The 15,221-nt window shown below is 34.5% G+C and overlaps 1 protein-coding gene across 1 annotated transcript; it reads right to left on the bottom strand.

Annotated features, from left to right (window-relative positions):
* Window positions 1-8,398: 8,398 nt before the first annotated feature.
* LOC125196718 (small ribosomal subunit protein eS1-like) lies at window positions 8,399-11,022 on the bottom strand. The gene is made up of 7 exons (XM_048095331.2): window positions 10,939-11,022; window positions 10,773-10,820; window positions 10,543-10,648; window positions 9,794-9,931; window positions 9,479-9,664; window positions 8,910-9,110; window positions 8,399-8,679 (listed from the first exon to the last, which is right to left on the bottom strand). The coding sequence occupies exons 1-7, from the start codon at window positions 10,947-10,949 to the stop codon at window positions 8,587-8,589; spliced, it is 783 nt and encodes a 260-aa protein (XP_047951288.1). The 5' UTR covers window positions 10,950-11,022; the 3' UTR covers window positions 8,399-8,586.
* Between the last annotated feature and the right edge of the window lie 4,199 nt (window positions 11,023-15,221).

Here is a 15,221-nt window from a genome sequence, read left to right as displayed (position 1 = left end):
CAACATAGTGTATATTTTCCAAAACTCAATCACCCAACAATGTGTAGAAATCGTTGCATTGCTAGAGACCAATACAACCAAGTAAAACAAAAGCAAAATATAAATTTGGCAGGTTGACAAATTACAAGTTTAACTATGCAATGCAATGCACTTATAACAAGACCAATGATCCTCGTTTTGATTCAAATGACACTCATTGGAATCTTTGATTAAACGCACTTCCAAAACCCATGATGGATTATATTTTATCTCATTAAACTAATATCTCACATTGATGGATCGTATTTGTCTAGCTAGAAACCATGAAATTTTTCGACCTTTTTTACTCGATTCCTTTAGTAGGAAATGTTAGGCAATGATAAAAAGTGAGTCGATACGATATGTCTTATCGAAAGTGACATACCGTATATCTATTGAAAAAGTCGGTGTAAGTAAATATCATATTGTTATCTTATTGATTTTTTCGATACCAATTTCGATATGTTCAATTTTCAATAATAATATCGTATCAAATTTTTATATAACGTACATCAAAGTTCAATATATCATACTTTTATGCATGGTATATGTAATTTATTCGTGAATTTCAACCACCAGTAGGCTAAACTAATGAGGGTTTAGTTTTAGAATCTCATGATTAATTATGATTAGAGCACTAACAAGATTAGAAAAATCAGCCCTCCTAACCTTTTCAAGCTCGATTCCAATTGTAAATACTCGTTATGTTCTATACAATGTACTATTACCAGTGTTTTAAAAACCGGACCGGACCGGCCGGTTCGACCGGTTGGACCACGAATCGGTAAGTAGTCCGGTCCGGTTTGCTCATATAAACCGCCTCCACATTGAGCCGCCTTGAACCAGTGAAACTGGCCGGTTGAACCGGTTGAACCGCGAACCGGAAATCGGTTTTCACTAAAAATGTTTAAAATTTTGTGGTCAAAGAGGCTTGAACCCAAGACCTCTTATCAAATTGGTAACACCTTTACCACTCCACCACAATGCATTGAGTGATATGACATGAAAATTAACTAAATTTATATATTAAACATGATAAATTTTTATTTACACTAACTTATAATCCAAATTTAATAAAAAATTATTAATTATATTATCTATAATTATATTTAGCACTCACTAAATTTTAATATTATTTATATATAATCAGTTATACATAAGGTTTAATATTTTTATATATTATTAATTGCATTTTGTTATTTATTGAATCTTAATGTATATAGTATGCATTTATATTTTATATATATGTTATATTATTGCATCAAATAAAACATATTTTGAAAAAAAATGAACTTTATTTGTTTTTATCATAAAATATCAACAAAATTTTAGTATATTTAAAATATATTTTACTATAAAAAATATTAGTATAAATTTAATATTCAATATATTTTACTACTATTCTTTGTGTAATATATTTTTATATAAGTATACATAATGTTAAATGTGTTTTAGTAATAAATTATTAATTACATTTATCATTCATTATTTATAATATATTTTATATATTATATATTTAATTATATATGTTTATAATAATATTCTGGTTCGACCAGTGGTTCGACCAGTGAACCGGTTGAACCAGTGAACCAGTAACAACGCCGGTTCGCCGGCCGATCCGATTTTTAAAACATTGACTATTACCCATTTTTCGTTCATTCTAAGTTTCCAACCTCTTAACCTTTTCTTATCACATTTGCATTTTTTGCATTATATGTGCACACTTAATATTATCTCAAACTATATTGATAGTAAAAAAAAATCTCAAGTTTTATTACTAATTTTTAACAAAATATTTAACTATTATTTTGAATGAGTAAATAATTCTGGTGGGAAAATTCAAAATAAAGTAATGGGCCTACCAAATTCAAAATAAATTAAGTAATGGGCCTACCAAATATAAGATAAAAAAAATTAAATTAATTATTAAGTAACATTAGTAAATGTTGATTAGTGTTTGTACAAATTTGATGCAACATGAATTAACGAATTATCCAATTGAATAAATTGGAGTCTCTTCATATTTATATTTCATAATTAAGTTTACATAGTATAGTCCAAAAAAATTGATACTTTTCAGACAAACTAATTTTAAAAAAAATGGCATTATATACACTAATAGGCTGCTTTTCATGCCCGCTGTGATTCCCACACCATAATATTAAAAAAGAAAGATTTTGATTTCAAACCCGCTACAATTCCCACACCAAATACTAAAACCCCACAATTTGGGATCGGATCCACTCTCTGAATCTGCAATTTGGGATCGTCCAAACAAAATTGATACTTTTCAGACGAACTGATTTCAATGAAATGACATTAAATACACTAATGGGTTGCTTTTCATGCCCGCTATGATTCCCACACCATGATATTAAAAAAGAAAGATTTTGATTTCAAGCCCACTATGATTCCCACACCAGATACTAAAACCCTACAATTTGGGATCGATCCACTCTTTGAATCTGCAATTTGGGATCGTCCAAACAAAATTGATATATTTCAGACGTACTGATTTCAATGAAATGACATTAAATACACTAATGAGCTGCTTTTCATGCCCGCTATGTTTCCCACACCATGATATTTTAAAGAAAGATTTTGATTTCAAGCCCACTATGATTCCCACACCCGATACTAAAATCCCACAATTTGGGATCGGATCCACTCTCTGAATCTGCAATTTGGGATCGTCCAAACAAAATTGATATATTTCAGACGTATTGATTTCAATGAAATGGCATTAAATACACTAATGAGCTGCTTTTCATGCCCACTATGTTTCCCACACCATGATATTATAAAGAAAGATTTTGATTTCAAGCCCACTATGATTCCCACACCAGATACTAAAATCCCACAATTTGGGATCGGATTCACTCTCTGAATCTGCAATTTGGGATCATCCAAACAAAATTGATACTTTTCAAATGAACTGATTTCAATGAAATGGCATTAAATACACTAATGGGCTGTTTTTCATGTCCGCTATGATTCCCACACCATGATATTAAAAAAGAAAGATTTTGATTTCAAGCCCACTATGATTCCCACACGATACTAAAACCCTACAATTTGGGATCGGATCCACTCTCTGAATGTGCAATTTGGGATCGCTCCCTCCACTCTCTCAATCTGCAATTTGGAATCTACTGATCCTTTACTCCCCTACGCTCTAATCCAACTGAGTAAAATGCTCCCTCTCTCTAATGAATGAGGTTTAATGACCTTTATGATGAATAAAGCATGTGTAATTTATTATTGAGGATAAGATTAGGGTTTAGCAAGAATTTTATTTGGAGGATGAGATTAGTGTTTTCATTTTCACTGCAAACATTTATATGCTAACTTTTCATATGCGTATATTTTTTTAGAAATGCATGTAGCTCTTTTTTCTTTTTATTTTACCAAAATCCACTATTTTAATCTCTCCTATTTGTTACATAACGCATTAATTGACTTGAAACAAAGGGAGTAATTATGACTTGTTGAAAATAGTCTTATACTCTTATTACTATAATCAAATCCCAACATTGTGATATTTCAAAACAGTGATTTTGTTCCAAATCCTCCATAAACCTGCATTTTTGGAATTCTGTTTCAATTCCTCTAAAAAACTATATTTTGGGATTTTGGGATCTGCCTACATTTTGGGAATTCTGTTCCAGTTCCTCTAAAAACCTACATTTTGAGATTTTGGGATCTGCCTTTACATATGATTGATAATTGATAATGTTAATTTTTACAGAATGTCTAAATTACTAGATACGAGTACAATGTTTGGGGCGCTCATGATTCCTACCACCAACTTCAAGATTCCTACCATATTTCAAGTTGTTGCTATTAAGAAGGCATCAAAGTCTATGGATAGGAAGACGGAGAGAAAGAAGTTCACTTGCCACGAGTGCAAAAAAAAATTTAATAGCGAGCATGAACTAAAAATGCACGTAGGAGTAGGACATACCGAGAAAGCCAAAGAGAAGAAACATGCGCTCTGCTGACTGTACGACAACTTGATTGATGAGGAGGACGACAAAAGGTGCATGTTCCTTAGCCCTCACGTGAAAGGTTGTCCAAGAGTGATGGGTTGGACAAAGCAAATGGTTAAGGAAGAACTACGCGAGATTTATGATGAAGAGAAAGAGAAGAAGATGAAGAAGGGCGGGTCAAAGAAAGAGAAATAGATAAAGAAGGGCTGGTCAAAGAAGGAGAAATAGTTGTTTAGGGTGAACCTTTGATAGGTAGTGAATGATGTCTAGGTGGTTGTTTTTGAGTAGATGATGTATGGATAAACCTTTGATAGGTGTTTGTTTTTAAGAAGGATGTATAAGGTAAAAACAAATTTAGCTCCTATTAACAAAAATAGATTAAATTATAATGTAGAAACAAAGTTAAGAGATTACTAGATAGTAGATCCTATCAAAATCAAATGTCAACCACTAATTTTCTATAAACAGTGTGTTACGGACGTACTCCATAACGGTTTCGGCAACTCGGAAAAGGATAAAATAAGACAAAACCGGCGCCCAGAGAGGGTCGGCGTTGAACAATATCATGCCAAACCGGCGCCCGGAGAGGGTTGGCGGAGATGATAAGGAGAAATTCGGCGCCCGTGAGGGTCGGCAGAGATAAGATCTGGGTGGCTGTGCACGGGAGCTTCCCGTCGGGCAACGACTTCAGAACCAAAATATGGGTGCCAGAACTAGGCTCAAGATAATATTTCTTTCATTGATTGCCGATAAAATGATATAATCTCTCTCCTATTTATAATAGGAGAATACTACTACTTAACTTATTGAATAAGAAACAAATATATGGAAGATATCATGAATCAAAAGATAATTAACTAAAACATATGGAAGATATGACATTGATGTCTCGTATCAGCTCCCCCATGGTTAAAACCCACCTTGTCCTCAAGGTGGAAACCAAGAAGCAACGAAGAGTTGACAGAAGAAGCTTTGGCGATTTATCTCCCCCCAGATCAAATGTAAATGTGCACGGTCGTTGTATTCGAGCAAACGCAGATCCATTTCGTACCTCATCCTTTATCTCCAACTCTCATTGTGTTGGATCAAGAAGATCACTACTCTTGTTATCAAACACAACACCCAGTGAGTCCTTGGAAAATTTTCTCAGCGTCGCACCTTCATTTTCACCCAAACAATTCTCAACAACATCTTGTGATGTCAGTCGAGCAGCATCGACAGATGCGATGACCTTCTTCACTTCCTCAATGGGATCAACCTCCTGTTTTTCTTCTAATAATATCTCCTCATCTTCACTAATATTTGGGTTGTATAGCTGCAAGCTTGGGGCCAGTGGGGGAGGGCCATCGCGTAACAATTTGCCCTCCTCTCCACTTACGTTGGGGCTGCAAGACGGTGCTGGTGGTGGCGAGATTATAGCGACAGTAAGTAGCGAGGTGCTAGATGGATCGTGACAGAGAGAAGGACGCGAGAGGCGCCTGGATTCCGGATCGTGAGATGGCGGGTAGCCGAGAGAGATTGGTGGAACATATGCCAAAGACTCCCAACATATAGGTGAACGCGGTAGCCAGTATGGGGGCGGTGTGGGCTGATATTCCTGCTGCCCTGGGTGATATCCAGCATAGGGCTTTCGCGGGGACTCGTCCGACGTATAGGGCGGCGGTTGTACTGCCTCGGCGGCGCGTAGGAGGAATACATGTCGGTGTAGGACGGTTGTCCATATAGTGGTCGGTCCCAGCAGGTAGCGGCGTCTTGGTCGATCATAAGCCGAGTATCTTCGGGCTGCACAGTGCGCCAGGGAATCCCAACCAGAGGGTTGGCGCGCAGGTGACCGAAGCCTCTCAAGTCTCTCAAGTCTACGGTCGTACGATGTCATACGCGACTCCAATTTGTCCAAGGCAGTCCATAGATAATCCAACTTAACCATATTAGGGTCATGTGGCGTCGAGCCCCTTAGCGGAGGCATCACGACACCGTTGCTGCTGTGACCGGGGCGGCTCTCCTTTGGCGAAGGCAACTCGGTGTCACGCTTACCATAGGTCAGTCCCGGATCGAGTGTCGCGCCTGCTCCGATGAAGTCTCATCCCATCTTTTCTCCAATTTTGTTGTGGCAGCTAAAATCCGATTACTTTGCACCAACGGGGATCCGCGCTCACGAGTTCAAATTTCATTCCATCTCGGCATTGTATGAATGGAGGGAGAGACTTTTGATGAATGACAAAATCCCTTTAGAGTGAATCACGTTTTCTACACAAATTTCCTCCACAAACCTTCTTTCCAATGTAAAAAATGATGTTGGTGGTGAATTGTGTAAAATAGGGAATACTAGCTTCTGTTCGGTGGATTTTTGAAAGTGGAAAAGGTCTTTTTTTTATGAGTCATTTTGTTGGGTTACGGATGACAGAATATGGGGGATGAGTTGTGACGGTGATGGTGGTGATGATGCGGAGGGTGAGATCACGATGAAAGCACCACTTGTTACGGACGTACTGCGTTACAGTTCCGGCAACTCGAAAAAGTATAAATAAGATAAAATCGGCACCCGGTAAGGGTCGGCGGTGAACAACATCAGGCCAAACCGGCGGCCGGAGTGGGTCAGCGGAGATGATAAGGAGAAATCCGGCGCCCGTGAGGGTCGGCGGAGATAAGATCTAGGTGGCTGTGCGTGGGAGCTTCCCGTCGGACAGCGACTTCAGATGCAAAACATGGGAGCCAGAATTAGGCTCAAGATAATATTTCTTTCATTGATTGTCAATAAAATGATATAATCTCTCCTATTTATAATAGGAGAATACTACTGCCTAACTTATTGAATAAGAAACAAATATATGGAAGATACTATGAATCAAAAGATAACTAACTAAAAGATATGGAAGATATGACATTGATGTCTCGTATGTCTCGTATCAGTGTTGTGTAATATGAAGGGGGTGGGCAAGCTAAGTTAAAAACAACCTCATAAATAGCAACACTATCAATGGATGAAGATGTGATAACTTAGAAACAGAAACCACACTAATAATAGTGAAACCAGTGACTGATCTAGGATCCGAAAACGGAAGGGGCGGAATATATAGCAGCAGCTTGATTTAGTGCAAACATAGCTATTTTTTTCGTTATTCGGGGCGACGCCGGAAGCAAACGGAAGGGACGGACATGGTAGTTTTACGTCCCGATAAGGGGAAAATTCGCGTGGGCACCCCCCCCCCCCCCCCCCCGATCCGCCACGGAGTGAAACCACACTAATGATAGTCACTAGTTAAAGAGTTATAAAGAAAACCAGGCCAGCAAATAAAACTCTACATGCAAACAAGAAAACTCAACTTAACACAATATAATCAACAACTTGAGACCTTTATAAGGAGCCTTCGTTCAATAAAAACTTATTTTAATATTTTAAAAACTCAATTTAATATTTTATCCAATAAAAATATTTTTTATTTTTTTTTTTTAATTTTTTTATTTTTATTTTTTTTATTCAATAAAAACTTGCTGGAGTAAATAATGAACTAAATAAACGTATATTATGAAGTGATTTTGACATGTTATTGAAACATTAATGATACAACAAATTTTAATGTTAAACGTTGAGCGGTAGTAATGAGCTATATTCAATAAATAATGAACCAAATGAACATTAGTAATGAAGTAAATATGACATTTTATTGAAATACAATATTAACTGTGTTAAATATCAAGCAGTAGTAATGAACTTATTACTTAATTCCATTAATTTATTACTTCATACTGTGTTATGACATAATTATCTTTCAGTTGAAGTAAATTCGGTATATAATGAATGCGACATCAGCCCATTTAATCTATCAAAAATAAGATCTAATGATCCTTATTTGATTTCTAGTTCGGTCTTTAAGACTGGATTGGTCCCTAGTTCGGTCTTTAAGACTGGATTTGTGAATAATGGAACTCTCGTCAATAGATATTGCTAATATTTATGATTTATATTTTCGATTACTATGCTTTTATATGAATCTTTGAACTATTATTAGCCTCTTCAGGGTAGATTCATGATTTCTATCCATTTGTAGAATCTTTAATTTACTAATTGGGGATGATGGATTTAAGTGTTCAGCTCTGATATGTTTAACACTATTGGAATGATAAACAAAAAACAATACTTGGTAGTTTGAAATAATTAAATTATAAGTACTAGTGTAATTCTAGCTTCGCAAGTAGTGGAACCCCAAAAATTCTACTCCAATTGCCACCATACTTTTGCAATAGGTTCGGGTTTAGGAATAATGAATAAATTTGTTATTCATAAATGAAAAACAATTAAGTACTCTAGTTTACACACCAATTAAACCAGAAAAACTGATTAACAATGTAAACAATGTAGGACACTACTAGCAATATGAGGGACACAAATGTATCAAAAGAAAGTTGCTCAACAACGAAAATTCAAAATTGAGTGCCGAGTATGAGTATTCTGACTGAAAACTTCCTACTCGTTAAATCAAAATCTCATACAAAAACTTCCAAAACCCATATTGTACCAATTTCAAGATAAAACAAAATGAGCAAAAGAAGATGCATCACAGAGACACAACAAGGCCATTTAGGCACCAACAAGTTCAGTTGGCTCAGCAACTGGCTCCTCAGCTGGCCTATCCAACTTCGAACCAATATCTTCAGTGTAATCTCCATGAACCTACACAACAAACACCCATGAATCATTTCAAACTGCACTATCTTAATTTCAGTTACCAGAGATTCCAAATAACCATGACAATTAGATATTCAAGGGGGTAAAGTCAAAGTGCTCATTTCAGTCTTCGGAAACAGAGAAATATACGTATGATTTGTTAAGGTTAAATTGTTACAGTTTAGGATTATATTATAAAACTAAGAACATTCACGATAGAAAGGAACTGATCTTACCTCCATCAACTTGCCAAGATCAAATTTTGGTGCTTTCAAGATCTTAACCTTTCTAATATACACATTCTGCAACGGATAGATGCTTGAAGTAGCCTTCTCAATTTCTTTCCCAATGGACTCAGGAATGAACTTCAGAACCAATTCCTTCAGACTGCAGGACTGCGCTTGGTTAACCATAATCTCCCGCATCTTCCTCCGAATCTAGAAATTTAATAGCAAAATATTTAAGTCCAAAGCTTGATAACTTATTGATGGTCCATACTGCTCCTTCCATCCCAGAGAGAGGTTCATCAAATTTGAAGGGATGGGTTTTAAGAAATTGAAGGCAAGTGTGTGATGAGAGGAGAAAGGGAAGTGATTGTATAAAGGGTGGCACTTTGTTATAGTCTTGGTTGTGGTGGGCCATGAGTGGTAAGTAGATACAAACAGAATATGGTTGTTGATGTGGGGCATACCAAAATACTAAAAATGAAACTTTCTCTGAGCAGGAGGAAGCATGAAGCTGTAGATTTCATAGAGTCCAATATACAAATTAAATAACAGTATATAATAAACTTGTAGGTATGCACCTGGCGAACTTGGCTGCCCTTTGCATAACATGTGACCTTCTGCTGGTTCACGCGCTTCTTGGTGAAGGCAATGCAGAACATCCTCAAAGTGTAGGCATCAGTCGTCTTCACATCGATATGAGCCTCAATCAGTGATTGCCTTTTCCTCACAAGTGATCTCAACTTGTCGGTCGTGAAGTCCATGCCCTACAAATTACACAAGAGAATGGCAGAAATATTTATTAACAATTAAGAATGTACTCAAAACACAAATCAAGAAGATCAGCCAGGGACACCTCCACCACAAGAGAGTAGCAGAAATTTATATGTGCATACCCAGAAGTTAGTGAGGACATTTTTGCCCTGAACATCTTCAATTCTCAAACGAATCTTTCTGTAGGCGTGATCCTCATCACCTTGAAGATCAGCCAAGGATGCCTCCACTACACGGTGCTTGAGACCTTCTGAGGCAATCTGAGAAGAAACAATAATGCTATTAGCAAACAAACAAAAATATAGGCGAAAGGGAAAGAAATATATTCTGCAGAGGCTGGTCACATCTTTGAGATAACCATTAAGGTTTACACAAAATGTATGGACTTCCTGTCCACCAAAACATAATCCATAACACTTATTGCTTCAAGATAAAGAACTCATCAAAATACAACCTTACCTTTACAACACAGTCAAGGCATAACAAATGTTTGCCAGTAACAAAGAGCAATGCATGTATAGTAACAACAATATATAGAACTTGGGTATTTCTTGAGGTCCATTGATTCTTCAAGAGCCAACAAAATGTATATTCCCGAAATTCAATTATGCAACAAAAAGTAGAAAACGTTGCTTTGCTAGAAACCAAGACAACCATGTACAACAAAAGCAAAACATAAACGTAACAGGGTTGACAAACTACAAGTTCAACTATGCAATGCGCTTTTAACATCTGGAGCAAATTAATGAAAAATTAAAACACATACACTGTCAATTCCACTAGGATCAAAAACATTCAAATAAAAAATTAATATAGAAAACAGGGTAACAATATAATCCATAAAGCGAAAAAAAGGAATAAAAAAACGCACTTTGGTACCCTGAGTACGGGTAATTAGGGTTTTCCCAACGTTCTTGTTGCTGAAAACTGAAGGAGCCTTGATATCATACCACTCCTTCTTTGCAAATGGATCGACACTAAAAGAGCAACAAAAATATTTAATTAGCATAAACTTCAACAATAAATAAAATTCATAGATTTATCAAATGCTTCAAAAATAAACTTAGGCGGACGAAATTGAAAAAAGAGGTAGGGACTCACGCCTTCTTCTTGCCTCCCTTCTTTCCCTTGGAAATCCTCTTATTCTTTCTGCATCGAATAAAAATTCAACAATTATCAAACATCAAACATCAAACATTCAAGACATCAGCAATTCGGCATACAAGAAAAGAGTGTGATGCGTGGTTGTATGGGTAGGGAGAGATACCCGACGGCCATGATGGAAGAGCAGCTGAGGTTCAGAAAGAGAGTGAAAACCCTTGTTTTTGGTTTAAATAAAGGGCCGTTTTGGGCTTTTGGCGGTCGTAATGGGCTTTCTTATATCAAGTTTCCTGAAATTAATATATTGGGCCCACTACTTTAAGGCCTAAAATTAAATTGTTCGAATAATCATATTATCAGAGATGTCGGTATAGTCCACGACGCGTGAGCTGACTTGAATAGCCTGCCAAATTTATAGGATTAGAGTTGAAAATTTTTGGACCAATTCGATTGATATCCCCCTACATATTATCATGTCATCTAAAATAGACATAATAATTTTTTTCATTTTCAAAATATATTATTTTGAAAAGAAAATGCTTACCATTATTTTGACATGTCAGATGTCATCTATAAATAGCAGTTAATAAACAATATACTCCCTCTATTCTAAGATAGTTAAATCGTATTTCTTTTTTAGTAAAAAAATTATTCTCTTTCTTACTATACTCTCTCTTATTTTTATTATTTTATTCCGCTCTTATTTTACTAGCTCTACTTCAAATTTTAATAAATCAATTTCTTAAAGTTATGCGATGCGAAGCCTATATTTGTTCTATGAAAGAACTTGGAGAGGAAATTACATTTTTGTTCATTTATTTGTTTTTCTTCTCAACATATATGAGAGAAAGTGAGCGAGAGTTAGAAGGTATAACCAGCATTGCTGATACAGTAGGTCGGCAAAGAAAATTTGGAGGTGCATTGCTACCATGTAAACCTTTTTTTTTCTTTTTCTTTTTAAAGAGTTTTTAAAACTAAACAATTAGGATGTGCATTATTTATTTTATGATATACTCCTACTCTATTGTTTTAATCATGAAAATAATTCTCAGAAACAAATTATGTATGTGGCGACTAGTTGAATATTGAGTATCATAACCCAATTATACCTTGAGTGTAACCATTTGAATTGAAAATTTTATTTTATAAGACCATTTCATCTTATTAAATAAAAACTTTGCACTATCTCCCTATCATTCTCACATCCCCACTTCAAGAATAGCTATGGGGAAGGGACTAATTGATTTTGATGGAAAAATGAGACAGGGACAATATATATGAAGATATAAATTTAAAAAACATGAGTTTTGTTAAAATTTCTAAGCTTGGGTGGAAGACAAGATGCCAAGTTGCCTTAACATGATTTATTAGATTTTCCCCATGTAATGATCATGGTATGATCCTCGTTTTGATTCAAATGACACTCATTGGAATCTTTGATTAAACGCACTTCCAAAACCCATGATGGATTATATTTTATCTCATTAAACTAATATCTCACATTGATGGATCGTAATTTCGACCATTTTTTACTCGATTCCTTAGTAGGAAATGTTAGGCAATATTCCATTTCACTGTCCCGCGACAAAAAATAACAAACCGTATATTTATTGAAAATGTCGGCGTAAGTAATTACAATATTGTTATCTTATTGAATTTTTCACATACCGATTTTGGTATATCCTCCAATTTTCAATAACGATACTGTATCAAATTTATTATATAACGTATTATAATCTAGTATATTGTACTTTTATGCATCCCACCACATAGGCTAAACTAATGAGTGGGGGTTTAGTTTTAAAATTTCAAGAATAATTATGATTAGTGCACTAACAAGATTAGAAAAATCACCCCTCCTAACCTTTTCAAGCTCGATTCCAATTGTAAATATTTAAGTTTATGCTCTATATATAACAATGTAAATATGTAATGTACTACTACCCGTTTTTCGTTCATTCTAACCTCTAATGCTTGGTATGATGGAATGGAATGGAGGTTGTAATGGAATGCAGATAGGAATGAAATATCAATTTCCTTGGATTTTCTTTGCATTTTCATCCATTCACTCGTTTATTCCATCACACCAAGCAAATGAATAGAATGGAAATCACATTTCATTCCACCATTTCATTCCATCATACTAAGTAGCTCATTAAGCCTTTTCTTAACACATTTGCATTTTTATTCATAAATATGTGCACATGTAATATTTTCTCAAACTATATTGATAATAGAAAATTCTCAAATTTTATTAATTTTTAACAAAATATTTTCCTTCAATTATTTCGAATGAGTAAAAATTATGGTGGGAAAATTCAAAATAAAGTAAGTAGTAAATGTGAAAAAACGAACATGGGCCTACCAAATTTGACACCTCAGGTCCACTTAGAACTGGTAGCATCTATTTACTTCCGAAAAATAGGAGATAAAAAATATTGTAAAGCCTATCATAGGTAGCTAGCATATTCTTTCTTCTAAAATTATATTTTTAAAAAACTCAATTATTACCCATACAAAAAGGACAACAAAAATAATACTCCATATGAACAAAAATATTACTACTATGACCGAATAGAAAAAAATAGTTAATGTATTCCGACAAAGTGAACTTATTTGAGATAAACTCAAAAGTATCAATCAATATTTCTTGAATCAAAAGTAGGAGTATAGTATACATCTTGAATTAAATGAGGACGCGTATTCCAGCTTTGGAATTCAATGATTGATGTATTTTGAGACCCACATTCCAATTAATATTGAATTTTGTTATAACTCATTCATCACCACCCAATTCTTTGTATTAATAACTCTTCCCATTTCATCTCGCTCTCAAGTACTTCCATGGCCCCTCCCTTAATAAATTCTATATTTGGATCAACCTAAATGTGGTCGTATTGTATGATTGTATCATTTCGAGTTTCGATTGTTAAACAAGTACTCTATCTATAAGTTTATTTTATTATTTTAGATGTCCTCCAAGACATTTTGCCCTTCATTTTCGACGAAGTCTTTAGTCTTTCGATTGATGTAACTACCACTGAATTTATAGGGTGCTTCAATGGCCAGACCTTCCCAATTCTCCTAATTTTTTTTTGTACATAGGCCATCAACTATAGAAGAGAAAAACACATCTCTTAACACATTCTCTCTCCCATGCTCGCCTCTTATTGTTCACGCACAATTGATTAGCACTTTTAAAATTGTTTGTTTATTTCAGAACTCTGGCAAGTTTGTTAGTACGAAGCGGCATTAAACGTTTTATTTTTGGGGACAATATGTAAATTCGAGAGCATCGACCGATTCATAATCCATCTTGCGGAAATAGGACTTTCCTCGACCTGACTTATAATTTAGTTTTTTTCTATTGTTTTCATTGTAATTTTCATCTTCATGTTGTACCATTCTTTTATTATATATATAATATAGGAGTATTAACTTTGTATAAAATTATTACCACCCTCTTAAGTCTTAATAAACTCATGAATCAATCAATTTATTAAAATTCATGCGGAAAATACATGAGACTTTCAACGAGAACGGATAGATATATTGACTTTTTAAATTTGATTCCTAAAAAATAGTTATATATGGGGCAATCATAATTTATGCACACTTAACATAACAAAGACTGCAAACTCCACGACTTCTATAAAAAAAGACTTAGCCTTCTTAGCACTCATCAATACTTTTCTAAAATTTTGCATTTTATTACTACTACTATGTTATATAAACCTTTACCTTCCTCTTTTTTCTGATACGAAACTATATAATGTGATTATGGGTTGTTGTTGGGGCCTAACGAGAAACCAATGCCACCGCTATCATTTTTTCAAAATAAATATTAGCCCTTTCCATAATCATTGACATATAATTTAATCAATGTAGTAAGTGTTGTTTTGATGATGACGATATTATGATTCTGGCTCTTATGCTATTTTTAGCATGCATTGACAAATAATCTAAACCTTAAAGGCTTTCCAGAATAGTTCGTGTTCACGGTTTGCATTGAGCATAACAAATCAAATGTGTTTTTACTTAGATGTTTAACTCATCGAAAAACATATGGCAAAATTCGGTTTTCTGCTGAATTTTATTGTGGTTCCAGCTTCCAACATTTTTCTTTACTCATTTTTCTTGTTCTTATCATAATCATCCTTTACCGTTATTTCATAACCTCTGCGATTCTCCAAATTTAGAAGATTTTGTTTTTGAGAGATTTTATAAGTTTTTCCTAGATTGTAAAATTTGTATATATTTATTTGTTTTATTTTATACTATTATATTGCTATAATAAGTTAATAACATTGATAAATTGCTTCTTTTAGTAAGATTGATTATCATAAATATAAATATGGATACAGTACTTTTTTTGCTATAATTCTAATTGATTACTCTGGTATAATATGATTATAGATTTAAAAATAGTTGTAATTCACAACAAAGAAT

Source organism: Salvia hispanica, chromosome 4, assembly GCF_029641045.1.
Source record: "Salvia hispanica isolate PSC_SH4W2 chromosome 4, Shi_PSC_v1, whole genome shotgun sequence".
In the NCBI taxonomy this organism is placed as follows: domain Eukaryota; kingdom Viridiplantae; phylum Streptophyta; class Magnoliopsida; order Lamiales; family Lamiaceae; genus Salvia; species Salvia hispanica.
Note: the sequence above shows the minus strand (reverse complement) of the source record. Positions and strands in the feature narration are given on the sequence as shown.

What these genes read in the sequence shown, in the direction of transcription:
- LOC125196718 (XM_048095331.2), bottom strand. An exon ending in CCCGTACTCAGGGTACCAAA is followed by an intron (nt 9,932 to 10,542) that starts GTGCGTTTTTTT and finishes GTTTCTTCTCAG; the next exon opens with ATTGCCTCAGAAGGTCTCAA. An exon ending in AGGGCAGCCAAGTTCGCCAG is followed by an intron (nt 9,111 to 9,478) that starts GTGCATACCTAC and finishes TTAAATTTCTAG; the next exon opens with ATTCGGAGGAAGATGCGGGA.